This window comes from Bos indicus x Bos taurus, chromosome 10 (genome assembly GCF_003369695.1).
Source record: "Bos indicus x Bos taurus breed Angus x Brahman F1 hybrid chromosome 10, Bos_hybrid_MaternalHap_v2.0, whole genome shotgun sequence".
NCBI lineage: Eukaryota > Metazoa > Chordata > Mammalia > Artiodactyla > Bovidae > Bos > Bos indicus x Bos taurus.
In genome coordinates this window covers 73,413,810-73,432,944 of record NC_040085.1, presented here as the reverse complement: position 1 = coordinate 73,432,944, position 19,135 = coordinate 73,413,810, and the positions used below count along the sequence as shown (strand labels likewise).

General features: G+C 47.1%; 1 protein-coding gene across 2 annotated transcripts in view; it reads left to right on the top strand.

Annotated features, from left to right (window-relative positions):
• Positions 1–19,135, top strand: part of ZFYVE26 (zinc finger FYVE-type containing 26) — a 67,542-nt gene that overhangs the window by 43,002 nt on the left and 5,405 nt on the right. For both annotated transcript variants that reach the window (XM_027552244.1, XM_027552243.1), the window contains 12 exons: positions 1,101–1,264; positions 2,292–2,428; positions 4,348–4,379; positions 5,160–5,296; positions 6,335–6,555; positions 10,273–10,420; positions 10,644–10,853; positions 11,647–11,865; positions 15,954–16,151; positions 17,053–17,252; positions 17,972–18,113; positions 18,402–18,461. In XM_027552244.1, the coding sequence (XP_027408045.1) occupies positions 1,101–1,264; positions 2,292–2,428; positions 4,348–4,379; positions 5,160–5,296; positions 6,335–6,555; positions 10,273–10,420; positions 10,644–10,853; positions 11,647–11,865; positions 15,954–16,151; positions 17,053–17,252; positions 17,972–18,113; positions 18,402–18,461 (1,868 nt within the window). The remainder of the gene's footprint in view (positions 1–1,100; positions 1,265–2,291; positions 2,429–4,347; positions 4,380–5,159; positions 5,297–6,334; positions 6,556–10,272; positions 10,421–10,643; positions 10,854–11,646; positions 11,866–15,953; positions 16,152–17,052; positions 17,253–17,971; positions 18,114–18,401; positions 18,462–19,135) is intronic.

Genomic DNA, 19,135 nt, shown 5'->3' with positions numbered 1-19,135 from the left:
TGTCACATACCTATTACTCAGTTGCAATATTTATCATCTGAGTCTGACCATTCTTGTTTCATCTGTACCCCTGTCCCTCTACTGGATTATTCTGAAATAGATCCTAGACATCATACCATTTTGTTCATAAATGAAATAGTGTCTATCTTGGGAGTTCCCTGGTGGTCTAATGGTTAGGGTTCAGGGCTTTCATAGCTATGGCTTGGGTTCAATCCCTGGTCAGCCAACTGAGATCCCACAAGCTGCATGGCATGGCCCCCCGCAAAAAAACCCCAAAAACAGTATATATCTCTGAAAGGTAAGGACATATATAAAACAAAACCGTAACATCATTCTCATACCTAAAACTAAATTAATGATTCCTTATTATTATAAACTATCCAGTCAATATTCAGATTTCCCCAGTAATCTCATGAGGAGTTTTTTTAGAATTGGTATTTCTAGAATAAGGATGTAAATAATGTCCACACATGGCATTTGACTAAACTCTCTCTCAATAAGAATCTCTTTTAATCAATAGGTTTCCGTACCCTCTTTTTTCCTCTACCTCTTTTTTTATTTGTGAAGGAAACTGGTTCACTTGTCCCATAGAGCTCCCCACACTCTGGATTTTGTTGACTGTCACCCTGTGGTAATCTGGGTCTCCGTCCCCTCTGTATCCAGTACCCTGTAGATAGATCTAGAAGCTTGATTTGATTCAGGCTCAGTGTCTTTTGGCTAGTATATTTGATAGGCGGTCTTGTGCCTTCCGTCAGGAAATGCACAATGCTCTTTTTTTCTTTAAATCACCAAGTTCAGAAACATGATGTATTTATTTATTGGGCTGTGCCAGGTCTTAGTTGTGGCATGTGGCATCCAGTTCCCTGACCAAGAACTGGACCCAGGCCCCCTGCATTGGGAGCCAAGAGTCTTAGCCACTGGCCCACCAGGGAAGTCCCACACAATGCTCTTTTGGCAATCAGCCATCGATGATCATTAATTGGAGCTGTGATATCAGGAGGCTTTGTAAAATGGTACAATTCTAATTGTCTCCTTCGTTTGTCATTTATCAGCTTGACTGTTAATCACCTTTTACTCTGACTTCTGGCTCTGACTCCCAGGTGTCTCCACTGTACATTCCCCAAGTGTGAGGGAGAGGAACTTCCCCCCGAGTCAGTTGCCACTGGAGTTTGTGCCCCCGGCTACACCCCCTGCCAGGCACCAGTGGGTCCCAGATGAGAGTGAGAGTGTCTGCATGGTCTGCCGCAGGGAGCGCTTCACCATGGTAAGTCTTATCTGTCTCCAGCTTCACCTGTAGGAGAAATGAAAGTTCTCCTTCATGAGCCTGAATTTATAGTCACCTCCTGTCCCCAAGGGAGAGGGTATGTTCAGAAGGTCTAAGGCACTGAGTTTATCTTTGACCTGACCAGGATGTATTTTCTGAGTTCAGACAGAGGGTAGACCGCCCCCACTCTTGAGTAGCCTTAAATTCTAAATCTCTGCCTTTCTTATGAAATAAATGATAAGAGGCAGAGGTATTGCAGAAGGAGTGACCACACATCAGGAAATCTTGTTTCCAGCTCTTGTGTCTTGCAATAAGACAGGTGACCTGGTAATGGTTTTCTGTGCTGGAGCCAGAGGACTTCAGTTCTCATTCCAGCCCTACCTCTTACTTGCAATGTGACTATTAATCTTTTCATCTCAGATGCTCACTTGTAAACTGGGGGCAATGATTATTACTTGGTTCATAAACACTATAGTAACACACGTTACCACACTGAGCACAGTACCTGACTGGCATAACAGCTCAGCCCGTGGGAAAATGACGATGGTGTAGTTTCTCTGGGTTTGTTTCCTCCTCTTCTATAAAAAAGGTGTAAAATGTCTATCAACCTCTTACGATGAAATAAGGCAGTATTTGTAAAACACTTGAAAAAAGGACAGTTTTTCATCATCATCAATACCTTGTAGAACTGTGTTCCTCATTGGCTGGGAAAGTCACTTCTTCCCCACTGCTTTTTATTCCGTCTTCACATGTTTCCTCCACAGACAGGTAGGGCTTGTCAGAAGCTCTTGCAAAACTGTCCATGGCTTGGGCATGTTTGCCCATCAACTGAGAGATTTTTAAACGTCAGTTTTGTGAAGGCAAGGATTAGTGTGTTCTTTCTCAACAGAGGCCCAAGCACCTGATAGTCTTAGCAAGTCACAGGTGGCTCATTCCAAGGATAAATGGATTGACAGGTTGCTCACAGGTCCGGCCATCTCACTTTCTCTTCCCTACTCCTCTTTCTCTTTCCAATGACACTCCTCAGTTCAACAGGCGTCATCACTGTCGCCGCTGTGGCCGGCTGGTGTGCAGTTCCTGCTCCACCAAGAAAATGGTAGTGGAAGGCTGCCGAGAGAACCCCACCCGCGTGTGTGACCAGTGCTACAGCTACTTCAACCAAGAGTGAGTGTCCCACAGCGGGGCCACTGCAGCTGGTGACCAGTGCCCCCTCCCCCGGGGTCCTGACATACCTACAAGTCTCATGAGGGAGAGCATCTCAAATCTGAGCAGTTACAGAAGGTTTTCTTTCCACATTCACACTGAAATGCCATTAAGCCTGTGGTGTAATGGTCAACCTTGGTCGGAGAGACATCAGAGAGAGGATGTAGGGGTGCGTAGAAGCAGAGAGCAAGTGCGTGCATGATGTTCAGAGATCAGGGCCCTGGGTTCTTTGGCCTGTCCCCTAACTGAGGCCACTGATCTTTGCTTGCCAACACCCTCACCTCTTTTCCAGCCACTCTTGCTTCAGTCAGTCTCAGCTGGACTCAAAACGACATGCTCACCTACTGAATGTTGGGGCCTCACTTACATCAGCTCTCATCAACCTTATCATTCTGGCTTGTTATCCATGACTCAGAGTCCCCACACACTTTCCTACACACAGTTCACCCAGGGACAAATCTCAGAAACTGCTCACGCCACTGGCAAAACAGGTCAAGGGATTTTTGCCGGCTCAGTGTCGCTCAGTTTTTTCCACTACTTCTAGCGGCAAAAGAGGGTAAAACTAAGTGCGTGTGGGCATATGAGCCAAAGCAGCTATCCAAAAGCCAAATTACTTTGACTTCTTTGTGTTTTATGAACAGACCTAAATCGATCTCAAACGCATGTTTGTGTTTCTTTTAACATGAACTTTTTTATCATTGTTTATCATGGTGTTTACTGACCTGATAGAAAGGAAGGTGTGCCTTGCTTATACCACAGTTTCTGTGACCCTGGCATACCACTGTCTCCCTCCCAGTGGGGGTCAGGGAAATTACCCATTTATCTTTCTGCTGAGATTTGAAATGAGCAGTCAATACGGATTCTTTCACTCAGCAATCACTCAGCAGTAATCACTTTTCCCTTGAGGAGTTCCTATTTTGGTGGGAAGATAGCCAAAACACAGACCACAGAGCCCTTCGGTAAGTGTGGTATGGAGACACACCCAGCTTAGCTCAGTGATCAGGAGGGTTTCCTAGGGGTGTGGCACTTGGCCTAAGCCTCCCTAGAGGATGAAAAGTTGGTGATAAAATAAGTCAAAACAGAGTGTGCCCAAAAGTGGGAATAACACCTGCAAAGTCAGGGATAGGAGAAAATGTGGGTCCTTTGAAAAGTGTAAATAGGTAGGTCATGGGCTAAGGTTCTAGACTCAGAGGCTGGCATCTGAGCTGGGAGGACCTAGGGAATGGCACAATGGCTTGGAGCTTGCTCTTTGGCAGCATGGGCTGGGATTGGTTGATCAGAAGGCTCCTCATGCAGGTGATAGCCTTGGGCTCTGGCCTGTGACATTGGGATTTAGTGGTTAACGGCACCAATTGAACTTGATCAAAGCCTGTGACAGTGTGAATAGGACTTTTATGGGTTGAGCAGAGGTCATGGGTGGTAGGAGATGGTCTCCAGAGGCAGCTCCATGGGGAGCTTTGTCTGCTAACCTGCAAATGTGCAATATTGTACCCCGAGGAGCTATTAAAGAATTTTAAGCAGAAGCATAGCATAATGTATTTTTTGAAAGCTTGCTATAGCTACAAAGTAGAGAATAGATTGGCAGAATCAAGGAGACCATTTGAGAAGCTACTGCAGAGGCAATAGCATTGAGTGATGAGGGCTGTCTCTGAGACAGGGATGAGGAGAGAGATGAGGATATTTAAAGAGGGATTCAGGAGATGGAATGGACAAGAAATGGTAAGTGGTTGGCTGTGACAGGTGAGAGAGAGAGAAGAGTTTTGGATGAGTCCCTGATAATTTCAGTGCAGTAATAGTAAATGTCAGTGCTGTATACCAAGGTCAAGGAGGAGGAGGAATTCGGTTTTCACAGGCATTTCCTTTTCTTTCTCTGTTTCCAGTGTACCAGAGGAGAATCCAGGACAAGCAGAAGGTAAGGCTGACTCACATGCCCTATGACTTCTTTTTTTTGACCATGCTGCCAGGTTTGCAAGAGCTTAGTTTCCCAACCAGGAGTTGAACCTGAGCCCTTGGAGGCGAAAGCACAGAGTCCTAACCACTGGACCGCCAGGGAGCTCCCTCCTTGTGACTTTTCCTTTCTGTGCTCAAGTTAGCCATTCCTTCAGCATATCTGCTGCAACTGACACCCTCAGTGGCAACTCAGTCCAGTAGGCTGACCAAAGAAAATTCTTGGCATTTCTATCAGGCTGTTTCCCTTAAGATTTGTCATCATATTAACTTATCACACTGGCCCATTAGCTTCCAGCATCGAGAATGCCAGTAGCCAAAGAATTGGGTCCTTAACTTTTAGTAGCTTATTTTTCTTGTTTCCCCCTAGGTTCCCCTTGACCACCATCCTGCCTCCCAATGCTCCCTCCCTCCCCTTGGTAATCACCGTTGGTAGTTTGGGCAGGTTGGTTTAGAGCAGCCAGTGGCTCAGCCCTCTGCTGGGGAAGCATGTACCTTTCAGGGCTTCTCACATGAAGCAACAGGGTTTTGTGGCAAATATTGTAACACTCATCCCAGGTCTGTGCCTGGGGAAGAAAGTTTGAGGTACCCAAGGTGATCTCCTGAAGGAAATACAAGGGACCAAAAGGAAAGAAAGAGCCCTAAGATAGCAGGCAGAGATCTGCCAACAGCTCACGCTGCCCACTGGCTGGACTAACTGGGCTGCTGCCAATGAATGACACATGGATGGTATTTGTCTTCTCAGCCCCAGACAGCTCCAAGAGTGAAAGCCCTCCGTATTCAGCTGTGGTGAGAGTCCCCAAAGCAGCAGAGGTGGAATGGATTTTGGATCTGAACGAGGAGGAAAATGAGCTGGTGCGGAGTGAATTTTACTATGAGCAGGTAATAGCAATAAAATGGATAGTCATTTGAGTTTCTTTATAATGTGTAGTCTGGAGAAGGAAATAGCAGCCCACTCCAGTATTCTTGCCTGGAGAATCCCCATGGACAGAGGAGACTGGCGGGCTACAGTCCACAGAGTCGCCAAGAGTCAGACACGACTGATCAGCTGAAAACACGTACACACGTGATGTATAGTCACATAGCAGGAAACGCAGAGCTGGGCAAACACAGGCTGGTCTTCACTTGCTCACAGTGTAATCACATGGGAGCTAAGGCAAGGAAACCAGTTAAAAGCACAAAATGAGGAACAGCTTGAGAAATACACAGGAGAAAATCAGGAAAGCCTTCGTGGCATTTAAGATGAGCTTGGGAAGTGTGGTAGGAGTTTGACAAGCAGAAGTTTGGGTGTCATGAGGGGAGTGAGGATAGGGTAAGGACAAAGATTTCCAAACTAGAACATCCAAGCAAAGACTCGGTGCCCAAAATAGTTGGGGAATTAGAAGTGGTTTAATTTGGAGGAAACATGGGGTGTTAATAGAGGTAAGGTTGAAATGGGCTACGTATGTGTAGGGCCTTACACTCTGCAGTGAGATATATGTACTAGGTAGACATGAGGGGCCATGGAATGTGCTTTAAGAATATTAATTTTAGCAGCACTGTGTCCAGTGGCTTGAAGCAGAGACCTCTCCAGGTAGCTAAATAAGCAAGTCAACTGTTGTCCAAACCAGCATCAAAGAGTACCTGAACTCCTAGTAAACTGGAAAAGAAGGGCCCCTCCGGACATTCCCAAGCAGTAGGTGACACGTGGACACAGCTGCCTTCTTCCCAGTCAGGTGACAAAGCCTAGCAGCCAGAGTATGACTTAGAACTTCCAAAATAGGTTTAGTTCCACTTCTGCTCTGTGGGAGTTTGGCTTCTTCCACCTGAGCTTTTCAAGCTTCCTGAAATGGGTAGAGTTCCTGCCTCCCCAGCTGCCTTTGAAGACCGACCTGGCCCCTGAACTCACGGTGTGCCTCTCTCCTCTTCCGCTCGGGCCAGGCCCCCAGTGCCTCCCTGTGCATTGCCATCCTGAATCTGCACGAGGACAGCGTGTCCTGTGGCCACCAGCTGATCGAGCACTGCTGCAGGCTGTCCCAGGGGCTCACCAACCCCGAGGTGGATGCGGGGCTGCTCACGGACATCATGAAGCAGCTGCTCTTCAGCGCCAAGATGATGTTCGTCAAGGCAGGCCAGAGCCAGGACCTGGCGCTTTGTGACAGGTAAGCGGAAGTGAGTCCCTCTTCTTTCACCTGGTGATCATGAGATGCAAGTTCGATCCCTGGGTCGAACTCCCCCTGGAGAAGGAAGTGACAGCCCACTCCAGTATTCTGGCCTGGCAGGCTATAGTCCATGGGATCGCCAAAGAGTCAGACCCAACTTAGCGACTAAACAACATGTTTATCCAGCTTCTTTTTCTGATCCCACTGTGAGTTTTCACCTCCCCATCCTCTGACAAGACGTGCTGAACTGTTTTGCATCCCGTCTGACGTTGGCAAAATGCCATCACCAGACCACAAGCCGTCCTCCTCACCCTCCCGAGACAGTTCTTCCCTTTCCCTGAGGGGTCCTCAAGGAAGGTTCTCTAGCTATACCCGGTCTGAAAGAAAGACTGGCTAATTTGTAATTAAAATTAATTTAGGGGAACATCTTTAGTCCCTGTGGAACTTTCTGGCTTTTAAAGAAAATGTGTTCTGGGACTTCCTGGCTGTACAGTGGTTAAGAATCCAATCTTCCACCACAGAGGTTGCAGGTTTGATTCCTGCTTGGAGAACTAAGATCCTGCATGCTGCTCAGTGCAACCAAAAATTAAAAAAAAAAAAAGACAAGGAAATGTATCCTTAGCCTTAACCAAAACTCTACCTAGTCTTGATCAAATTGAGAGTGTGGCCTCAGGGAGCTGTGGATGACAGATCTTTGAAGCACACTGTGGACTGGTCTGTCCCTGCATCCCAGGGAGAAACGCGAGTCATAAAATAGAAGTCTCTGTGGAAAGGGGAGGATTCTGCCCCAGGCCCCTGCACAACCTGCTCTGCCTCTGTTAACCTGACATTGAAAACTCCCAGTTTCCAGCTTACCCACCCAAATGTGTGACTCATGTTGTATGTTCCCAGCACTCAGTCCTACCCAGATTTCAGAGCAGAGAGCATAATTTTCTTTGACGTGTCAGGGCTTCAGGCACTTGCCCAGAGTACCAGCCTGCACACTCACCGGGTCACAGAGAGTACAGTGACGCTCAGCTTCACCACTTCCTAGAGCTCTGTAACTTTAGATGACTCTGGGCCTCAGTTTCCTCCTCTGGAAAATGGGGATAATAATGATATTTATTCTATATGGCTGTTATAAGGATAAAGTGTGAGTACTATAACCATATAAAGGGCTAAGAACTGGGCCTGTGTACTCCAAAAATGTCAGTTTTATTCATATTAACAAACACCCGAAGGTTGAGAAAGGCAGAAGGAAGTGGGACAGAAAGTAGAAGGAAATATGTAGGAGTTAATTTTACTCCTTGATCAAGAGACAAAGGTTTCTATATCATTTTTCAAGTTGACAAAAAAAGAGGAATATAATATGTTAAATACAGTTTTTTAAATAACCATGTAAAGAACCAAAACTATACCAATTTATCAGAAATGGGGGAGAAGAGAAGGAAAGAACAGAAACCATCCCATATAGCAAAAGGCAGAGTTAATGGCAAAAATCTTGAGATGTCTGAATATTTCTCAAATATCGGAAATGTAAATGAAATACAGTCTTATTAAGAGAAAAAAGATACTCAGATTGTGGGGAGGCAGAACAAATTTAATAGTAAGTCCTAAACTTCCTTCAAAATCCAGTACAGATGGAGGCAATATCCACTTTGGACTAAGCAAGCAGAAATTAAGGAGGGCCTTGCTTCAGGAGGATTCTCATCCACCCCCAGGTGTCTTGGGCTTGCTGGCCCCGTAACAGCAGTGGTTTCAAATTGCACATTCTTTCCGCCCAACCCTGGAGTCCTCACATTAGCTGCATTTGTACCCAGTTGCTGACAACAATAGATTCATCTCTCGGGTATTGAGAACTCCTGGTTTGCAGAGTATTTTTCCACTGTTTTAAATACCTTCTTCCAGTACACAAATTGTTGTCGTTCAGTTGCTAAGCTATGTCCAACTTTTTGCAACCCCATGGACTGCAGCACGCCAGACTTCCCTGTCCTTCACTGTCTCCCGGAGTTTGCTCAGACTCCTGTCCATTGAGTCGGTGATGCCATCCAACCATCTCATCTTCTGTCATCCCCTTTTCCTCCTGCCCTCGGTCTTTCCCAGTACCAGGGTCTTTTCCAGTGAGTCGGCGCTTCACATCAGGTGGCCAAAGTATTGGAGCTTCAGCTTCAGTATCAGTCTTTCCAATGACTATTGATTTCCTTTAGGATTGACTGGTTTAATCTCCTTGCAGTCCAAGGGACGCTCAAGAGTCTATAGACAAATAATGTTTAAAGACAGAAGCTCAAACCACCTATTACACGTATCTAGTCGGAAAAGGCATGGCGACCCACTCCAGTACTCTTGCCTGGAAAATCCCATGGGCGGAGGAGCCTGGTAGGCTGCAGTCCATGGGGTCGCTAAGAGTCGGACACGACTGAGCAACTTCACTTTCACTCTTCACTTTCATGCATTGGAGAAGGAAATGGCAACCCACTCCAGTGTTCTTGGCTGGAGAATCCCAGGAACGGAGAAGCCTGGTGGGCTGCCGTCTATGGGGTCACACAGAGTCAGACACGACTGCAGCGACTTAGCAGCAGCAGCAGCAGCAGTACATGATAATACCAAACTTGCTTTTACACACTGTAACGTCCCCTGCCCTACCCTGACTCGTTGAGACTCACTCATGTGCTGAATCCCTTTCCAGGGAAATCAGTGGACAAGTCAGGATCCATGGAAGGGTTTTGATAGAATCTGATGCAAGAGTCAAGAACCTTGAGTGTAGGCCTGTCTCAGGTAGGACCACACAGAATGATCCCAGACAGCTTTCTGGAGTCTGTCTTTAAAAGGTTTTTGCAATCACCAGATATTCGGAGTAAGATCAGAGGCAGCAGTCCTAGTAACAGTATCCATCCTTGACCCAGATAGAGGATGTCAAGTCCAGGGCACGAGAATCCAAAAGGCCAGGAGGCCCCTGCCCAGCAGCACTCCAGAGGATGGTAGTGCTGTGACCTCCATACTGACTGGAGGTGCAGACCCCTGATACAGTCTGTATGCGCTCTCCCAAATAGGCTTCCAGAGAACCAAAAAGCAATGGGTAGCCTGTGAGCTCCTAACATTCAATGTAAAGGCCTTGCCTCAAATAGACCTGAGTGTTCCAGAACGTCCCTACTCCACGTATTGATAGCTAACATTTAATGAGTTCCTGAAAGCTTCCTTGGGGGGGCTTCCCTGGTGGCACAGATGGTAAAGAATCTGCCTGCAGTGCAGGAGACCTGGGTTCGATCCCTGGGTTGGGAAGATCCCTTGGAGAAGGAAATAGCAACCCACTCCAGTATTCTTGCCTGGAGAATTCCATGGACAGAAACCTGGCAGGCTACAGTCCATAGGGTCACAAAGAGTTGGACACCACTGATCGACTAACACTACATCTACTGCAATCTACTGCAAAGCTCCAGATACCATCCTAAGTCTTTTCCTTCAGTTATTTCATTTTATCCTTAAAACCCCCTGTTATATCCATTTCACAGATGAGTAGATTGAGGCAGAGAAAGGTTAGCTAACTTGCCTAAGATCATAGAGCCACCAAGAGATAAAGTTGAGAATCAGAACGTCTGATTCCAGCACCTATTCGCCCATGTACCTCCCAATTCTCATGATCCCATTTCACATTAAAAATGAAATAGGGAACCTTGAAGCAGCACTGTTGCTGGGAGGACCCTGGGGAGCCTCACTGCCATGCCCTTTTCCTCCTGGTAGCTACATCAGCAAGGTCGATGTGCTGAATATTTTAGTTGCTGCTGCCTATCGCCACGTGCCATCTCTGGATCAGATCTTGCAACCAGCTGCGGTAACCAGGCTCAGGAACCAGCTCTTGGAAGCTGAGTACTACCAACTGGGTGTTGAGGTGAGGCACAGAGCTGATGTCTGCCCCAGTGAGTTACTTCCTCCTCTTTTCCTTGGCCATGGAGAGTGTCTAGGGCATGACAGTTTGCCAGTGTGGGAGTCATGGCAGGTGGGGTGGGGTGGGGTAGGGGAGATGATTGACAACCAGGGGATAGTGTCAGTCTTTGGGACCCTCAGGCCTGGCTGCAAGTCCTCTTCCCTAAAAGGAGCGGTTTTTCCTCCAGGTCTCCACAAAGACTGGCCTTGATCCCACCGGGGCATGGCATGCTTGGGGCATGGCCTGCCTCAAAGCTGGGAACCTCACTGCTGCACGGGAGAAGTTCAGCCGCTGCCTGAAGCCCCCTTTCGACCTCAATCAGCTGAGTCATGGCTCAAGACTGGTACAGGAGGTGGTTGAGCACCTGGAGTCCACAGCGAGGCCACTCCTATCTGTGGTAAGAGCGCAGCAGGCACAGGCTGGGCTCAGGGGAACAGCGAGGCCCCAGAGCAGTAACGGCCTGGGAAGAAGATCAGCTTCCGTCCCAATGACAGTGCAGCCCTGGCCCAGAGCTGTCCAGTTTGGATTTCCTTCTTTCCAGTGTATGTGGTTCCTTTTCCAAGAAAGTCGCCTAGTCATGTCCTACACTTCATGACCCATGGACCTGCTGCATGCCAGGCTTCCCTGTCCCTCACCATCTGTGTGATTAGATAAGTCATAAACAGTCAAATTTCCAACAACAAAAAGAATTATTTTAAAGACATGAAAATCACATATAATCCCATATCCAGACTTAAGCCGTATTTGGATTTTGGCGACTTTTCTTCGTTATGTTTCTGAATTAAATTGCTGCTGTACAGTATATAGGGTTCCACAGGTGGTGCCAGTGGTAAAGAACCTGCCTGCCAATGCAGGAGATGCGGGTTCAGCCCCTGGGTCAGGAAGATCCCCTGGAGGAGGGCCTGGCAAGCCACTCCAGTATTCTTGCCTACAGAATCCCCCATGGACAGAGGAATCTGGCGGGCTACAGTCCATAGGGTCACAAAGAGTCAGACACGACCGAAGTGACTTAGCGCAGCATGGCATACGGTTTATAATGTGTAGAATTTTATATCCTGCCTGTTTTCTACCCTTAACACTATACAAGAGAGCATTTTTCCATATTGTTAAGTGTTTTTTGAAAGCAGCGTTTCCAGAGGCTGCTGAGAACTCTCTGGGTCCCTTGTTCCCTCTCTGTCCTTTCTTGGCAGCAAGATGATGACTTCTTGGCCACCTTGAAAGAGCTGGAAGCAACCCTCCGGACCCAGAGCCTCTCTCTGGAAGTGATTCCTGAAGGGAAGATCCTGAACAACACCTACTACCAAGAATGCCTCTTCTACCTGCACAGCTACAGCACCCACCTGGCCATCATCAGCTTCTACGTGAGGCACAGCTGCCTGCGGGAGGCCCTGCTGCACCTGCTACACACGGTGGGACCCCAGACACCTCGCATGCAGTGCCTGCCTTGCCCCCCTGGCTTGGCCTGCCCAACTTCCGGGAGCAATAACCCCCCTTAACGCTACCCCAGGGTTCAGCTGTAGGATCATCTCAGGCAGAGTCAAGTCCAAATGGCAAATTCTAGGGATTTCCCTGGCGGTCCAGTGGTTGGGACTCTGCACTTTCACTGCCGAGGACCCAGGTTCAATCCTTGTTCAGGGAACTAGGATCCTGTGAGTTGTGTGGCACGACCAAAAAAAAAAAAACCACAAATGGCAAATTCTCTCTACACAAATCATGTTTGGACGAGCATGTAAAAGTCTTAACCTGGATCCCAGATTGCCCTTGTCACTGGCAATGACACACTTCATCCCTTCTCCCAGAACATACAGCAGAACTAAATAATAGCTGAGAATGTGGGCTCTGGAACAAGATGTTTGGTATGCGTGGTGTGACCTTGGGCAAATTGCTTAACTTCTCTCTGTTTCCACACACTTCCCACCTGCCCTGGACTATGTCCTGCTGCTAACCCAACTGCGCATCCACTCTGAGTTGTCATCACAAAGCCCAGGAGGCACCCTAAGACACAGATCCTAAGTTTGGCCCCAAGCATCTTACGGGAGGAGAGAGTATGCTCTCCTTTCTTCCTCTGATGTCTTCTGCTCTCCTCTCACAGGAGGCAAAGGTGAAGTGTGTGATTTCCTTGGAGCGATTGTTAAGCCAAGTCAAAACTCCATTTCACCATGACTCTTTGACCTTCTCTTCTTTTATCTGAATGTCCCATGAAGTTTTTCTGAGGGAAAAACTGATTCATAGCAAATTTCATATAAAATTAAAGAAACTTGAGTTTTACTTTAATTTTAGTCTGCTGCCCTCATCCAAAATGGTAGCCAATGCAAGTTTACAAATAGACATACCTTCTCGAATATCTCCAAGTGAGTCAGCAGTACAGAGTCCTGGTAACCCCACCCTTACAGGGTGTTGGAGACGCAGGTTTGATCCCTGGGTCAGGAAGATCCCCTGGAGGAGGAGATGGCAACCCAATCCAGTTTTCTTGCCTGAAAAATCCCATGGACAGAGGAGCCTGGCAGTTTACAGTCCATGGGGTCGCAAAGAGTCAGACATGAATGAGCACACACACACAGGACACAAAAGGGAGATGTTTTCACTCCTGCCTTAGCTACTGTGTCTTAACCGGGTGTCAAGAATATTGTAAAAGTTATGTTATTTGGTCTTCAATTGCTAATTGTCTGTTCAGTTTCCAAATGAGTTTTGAGATAAAGCTGCTTTACCTCACCCAGTTCTGTTTCTTCTGATGACCAGTCCAGAGAGTTAAGCTGCTTACCTACTTATCTTGGTAAAAGCTGATGACAGCTTTGCCCCTGCTTCTTCTTTCTGTCTCCTGTAATCACAACTACCCTTGAAGTGGACTATCTTACCTTCTCAAGCAGGTGGAGAACAACAGAAAAAAAAAAACATTGTGAAAACTACAACTGAATGCCTAGAGCATGGAAGATGCTCATTCCCTGCCTTTCATCCCTGAGAGAGCTTTCTAAAACATAGTACATGTTATTTATGGTATTCATAATTCATGTGATTCCTCTCTCTAAAAGGCCTTCGGTGGATCCCCATGGCTCTAAGATGAAGTCCACGTTCTTTAGCATGAATGCAGAACACAATAGGATCAGGTCCTCTTATTTCTCCAGTTTACTTTCACCACAAGTCCTATCTATGATCTGTATTCCAGACTTGCCAGATTGCTTAAATTTTCCTAATAGTACCATGCCCTTTCTTAGCTCCAGGAATCTGCATTGCTGTTTCCCCTCCCTAGGATGCCCCGCCCCTCCTTGTTTTCTTGGAGAACTCCTGTTTGTCCTTCTAGACCCTCTCTGTTGAGCATTCACCTCTTCCTATATACCACCTCTGTGCCTAGAACCTAGGTTTCTTATTGCTTTTATCCCAGTGGATTGCAGCTATTTCTTTACAACTGTGTCTTCCCATCTGGACCGAGAAGGCCCTTACTTCCCTTACCTGCTGTCTTCAGCCACCTGTCCTAATGCCAGTGAATGAGTGGATGAAATGAAAGTTCTTAAGGGGTTGCTCTTCTGAGATATTGTACCTTTCCAGTGCAGCTGATCTCCCTACTTCTTAAAGTGTGTCCTACAACTTTTAGGTTAGGTCTGAGTGTTCAGGAAGAGCCAAAATTGGGAAAGAAGCCACTCGCCCACTGTGGATGTTCTAAAGCCCAGATCCTCTCCACTTCTAAACAGCTTGTGCCCAGTGCTTCAAGGCCAGCATGGTTGTACTGCCATGAGTTTATAGCTGTCCTTCACTTCTCATCACTTACTCATCTAAAGTCTAAATGGCCAAATGATTTTCTTTTCTATGACTATGCAATGAGGGGGTATGATTCAGGGTCTCTGAACCACAGATGAGCTTCAGAATTGAGTAGATTAGTGAGTGTGTACACTTTCCTGATAAGATCCATGATATTTATCATTTATTCATTCACCCAAAAAATAGTTATTAAATGGCCAAGGACTATTCTGGGCACCAGAAGTACAACAGTGAAGAAAAAAAAAGGCAAACCAAAAAAAACTCTACTTTTATAAAACTTACATTATACTAGGGAGAGAGACAATAAACAAGATAAAATATATAGTGTAGGTGACAAGTAATAAGAATAAAGTAGAGGAGAGGGAAGAGGCGAATTGTACAATTGTAGACAGGATGTTTGGACAGGTGACATCTGAGCGAAGGCTTAAAGTAGGTGGGGAATGAACCATGTAGACTGTGGAAGAAGCACAGTCCAGGTGGACGGAGTCACAAGGGCAAAGCCAGGGTGGCTTAAGCAGAGTGAGCTGGGGAAAGGGTGGTAGCAGGTAAGGTCAGAAACCTAATAGGGCCCAGATCATATAGGGCCTTGCAGACATTATGAGGACTTGAGCTTTGTGCTGCATGAGAAGGAAAACCTTTGGAAGATTTTGAGCAGAGAAATAATGTGATCTAACTTATGTTTTTAACCAAATCACTTGGGTTGATTGACGTTAGTCAAAAAAGAGGCAGGAGGTAGAAGAGGAAGACCAGGGAGAAGGCCATTGGGATCATTCAGGCAAGTGGTGCCCATGACATGGACCAGGGTGGTACATGAGGTGGTGAGAAGTGGTCAATTACATATAGATTCTGTGTATATTTGAGGTGGAGCCAATAGAATTTGGTAATGACTTCTATGTTGCAAGGTAAGAAGAAGATGGTGAAGGCTTTTGGCCTGAACAAATAGAAGAATAAAATTGCCATCTGAGAAAGGGAAGACCACAGAAAGAGCAGAGTGAGGAGAAACAATCAGGAGTGCAGTTTTATATCAGTATGTATTCTCTAGATACCCAAGAGGACTTTTTGGGTCGGCAATTGAATATAATTTAGATATACAGTTCTGGAGTTCAGGAAGAATAAACAGGCTAGAAATAGAGATTTAGACATAATCAGCAAATAGCTAGATTTAAAGCCCTGAGACTTATAAAATCAAAAGAGTGACTAAAAGAAAAGAGAAGAGGATCCTCCTAAGCCCTGGGGAGCTAAGGAGGAATCAACAAAAGAGGTAGAGAAGGACTAGCCAGAGAAATAAAATGAAAACCTGGCAGGGATAGTATCCTGGGAGCCAAATAAAGACAGTTAGGAGCAAACCACCAGCTATCAGCAGCTATTGACAGGATAGGTGGAAAATAAGGACTAAGAATTTTAGATTTAACAAAGTAGAGGTCTTCGGTGACCTAAGGGGCAGTTGCAGTGGAGTTGTAGGTATAAAAGCTGGATGAGAGTGAGTTCAAGAGACAATCACAGGAGAGGAATTAGAGACAGGGGGTGTAGATAACTCCGTCAAAGAGCTCTTCTGTACAGAGGAGAGAAGCAGTCCCTGGAGTGGGATTCTCAAAGGGATCCATCTGTGATGCACAAAAAAGGTTAAGTAGCATCCCTATATGAGAATGCGGAGGGTTGTGAGTGGAAGGAAACTCAGAATGGATCCTAAGCAGTGCCAGAACCAGGCTCAAGACTTCTGCCTTGTTGCTTTGCCCTGCTCCAGGAGAGTCCCCCAGAAGTCTTCATAGAAGGCATTTTCCAGCCAAGCTATAAAAGTGGGAAGCTACATGATTTAGAAAACCTCCTAGAATCTATTGACTCATCCTTGGAAAGCTGGGGAAAATACTTGATTGCCGCCTGCCAGCATTTACAGAAGAAGAACTACTACCACATCCTGTATGAGCTGCAGCAGTTTATGAAGGTAACAACAGCCCCATCCTGCCTGCTACCTCTGTCCCTGCAGCCTTGCCATGTGGTGGGTCTGCGCAGGATAAGGGAACAAGACTGTCACTTGGTCCCTAGCCTTGCTCCTTGACTCAGCAACAAGAAATCCATGTTGCTCTGAGGCATTCTTATGTAATATCAGGATTTCCATTCTCATCCCAAAGAGGCAAACTTTAATCTTGTCAGTAATGGCATTCTTCAGAATTCAGGAAATATAAAGATTAAAAAGGAGAGGGATATGGTAGTTTCTAGATAAACATGGGGTGTGAATGCAGAATTCATAAGGAAGGGTAGAGAAGTATTTGTAGAGAACATGCACGAAAGGAGAGGGATCATGTTTCTTCCAGTCTGTGAGGGTGGCCAATACTAAGTCACAGAGACATTGAATGATTCAAAGCCAGAGTGAAAGTGATGGCAAGTCTCATGGAGTATCCTAAGTCTCCTTTTTAAAGATCTCTTTTGTGGTGGAATAATGTCCTACCCAAGAGTCTGGCCAGCTGTTTCCCCCATGGCTCAGCAGGAGCCATGCAATGCAGGAGACACCAGACATGCAGGTTTGATCCCTGGGTCAGGAAGATCCCCTGGAGGAGGAAATGGCAACCCACTCCAGTGTTCTTGCCTGGAGAATCCCATGGATGGAGGAGCCTGGCGGGCTACAGTCCATGGGGTCACAGAGTCAGACACGACTGAGCACACGCATAGCCCACAAGGCTGCAGAAACAAGAACCCAGCCAGTCGGTTGACTTTTGGATCTCTTGGGCCTCTGAGGGAAGGGGTGCTGGCAACCAGACATCCTGGGTGGAATTCAGATCAGAATTCTCCCTGCATCCCCAGCCTCCAAGCCTCCTTTGACCCGAACATTCATTTTCCTCTTCCAGGACCATGTGCGGGCCGCCATGACCTGTATCCGGTTCTTCACTCACAAAGCAAAGACATACACGGAGCTGGGAGAGAAGCTCTCCTGGCTGCTGAAAGCCAAGGACCACCTGAAGATCTACCTCCAAGAAACCTCCCGGCGTAGCGGAAGGAAGAAAACCACCTTCTTCCGAAAGAAGATGACGGCGTCTGATGTGTCAAGGTAGCTCGGGGTTCAGGGAACAGTTGGGGCAGTGCAGAAGGGCTGGAACCGGGAGGACTGTTGGTGATGAAGCCGCCCTCGCCCATCTCTGAAATCATGGGAAACAAACATATATACCTGATAGGAGTCATTCACGGATGATAGTGTCTGGTGTTAAGTCTCAAAAGTCTCCAGAGGAGCTTGGAGGAAAGGAGAGTGGGGGAGGGGCAGGGATTAGGCTCACCCGTGACAATCAGGCTAAACCCCTACCCCCTCCAAGAGGCAAAAGAAGTCCTGGGTGACCCTTCATCTCAATCTTACGTCAAAGCACTCTCCTTCCTTGAGGTGCATCAGGCACACTGGCTCCTCGGCGCCCCGAGTCCTTCCCTCCTCACAGCCTTTATGCCGAAACATAGCATCTGAAGTGAATGCTCGCTGTCACTGTTTTTTCCTTCACAGTCCCAATCGCTAGGTGCCTTGGTGTGTTTATTCCCTCCCCAGCTCTCCTCTAGCCTCTGGGGCCAGGATTCACATCTGTCTCAACCTCTGTTGTTAGCAGCATACCATGCTCTGTAAACACTCGTCACCCCTTTTTGTCCTGTCCTTTTGGATCTCTTCCCTCCGCACCCTTTCTCTTGCCCTTTTCATTGCCATCCTGTTATGACTTCTCAGTCCCCCCTGGTCCTAGTTACCCCCGAGTTCCCTCCTGAGGCCAGACTGTGTGTCACCTGTCCCCACAGACACATGAACACCCTTCAGCTGCAGATGGAAGTGACCAGGTTCTTGCATCGCTGCGAAAGTGCCGGGACCTCCCAAGTCACCACCTCGCCTCTGCCAACCCTGTTTGGAAATAACCACATGAAAATGGATGTTGCCTGCAAGGTATGCCTGATGTCGCAGGCCCCCGACAGGCTGTTAAATGCTCATCACGCTTGGAATCGTCTGATCTTTTCAGTCGTTTGTTTGATGGCTGCCTCCCCGATGGAGTGTGAGCCCCAGAAGGCTGTGGCTTGAGTCCATTTTGATGACTCTCGTATCCCTCATGCCTGTGCCCAGTAGAGTCTTCCCGGATATTTGTTGAATAAACGAATGAACGAGGGCCTTGTTCTTAACTGAGGGGCTGCTCCAGTCATTATTGTTTCTGTAAGCATGTTTCCCTCTCCTTTTCAGGTCATGCTAGGAGGGAAAAATGTAGAAGATGGTTTTGGAATCGCATTCCGTGTTCTGCAGGTATGACCGGATTACTCAGGATTATTCGAGCGGGGATCAGCACATGAGCACAGTTCTGTGAGAGATTATTCCTCAGAAAATTTTTATCCTGAGAAAAGTAGATTTATACTACATCAAGGATGAAAGCAACGAGGTGGCTGTTACAAAACTGGGTCAAGTTCGAGACCGAAGGCCACTTTGACAAAAGCCAAGCAACTGGTGACAAGTTCATCAAAACGTCAAATAAATACTTGAAACCAGGTCTACAACAGTTCACCACAGCTCTCCTCCCTGCAGGGGAGCATGGCTGGAGGAGATGCTGGTGGGGGGAGAGGTCCTATTCAGTGGGAGGGGGCCCCTGGCAACAAGAGCCGCCCCTCCATCCTTCATCTGCCCACGAGCCAGCTCGAGGCATACATTTTTTGTTGCTTGTGATAAGAGGACCCAGGTACAGCTGTGGCACTGGAGCAGGATGGAGCAGGGAGCTAAGACCGTGAGAAGCCAGACCGCCCCTACTCCACAGTGACACAGAGGCACCCAGAGGCCCCTCGCTCTCCAGTTTTCATGCTTGCTTCCCAAACGTCTGCCAGACTCCAAAAGAGGAACTTTCTGCTGGTTGTCTGCTTATGTATGTTTCTACTGGGACTGCAGTCAATTTGGCGTGTCTGCCCCAAGCCCGTTCGGAGCTCTGTGAA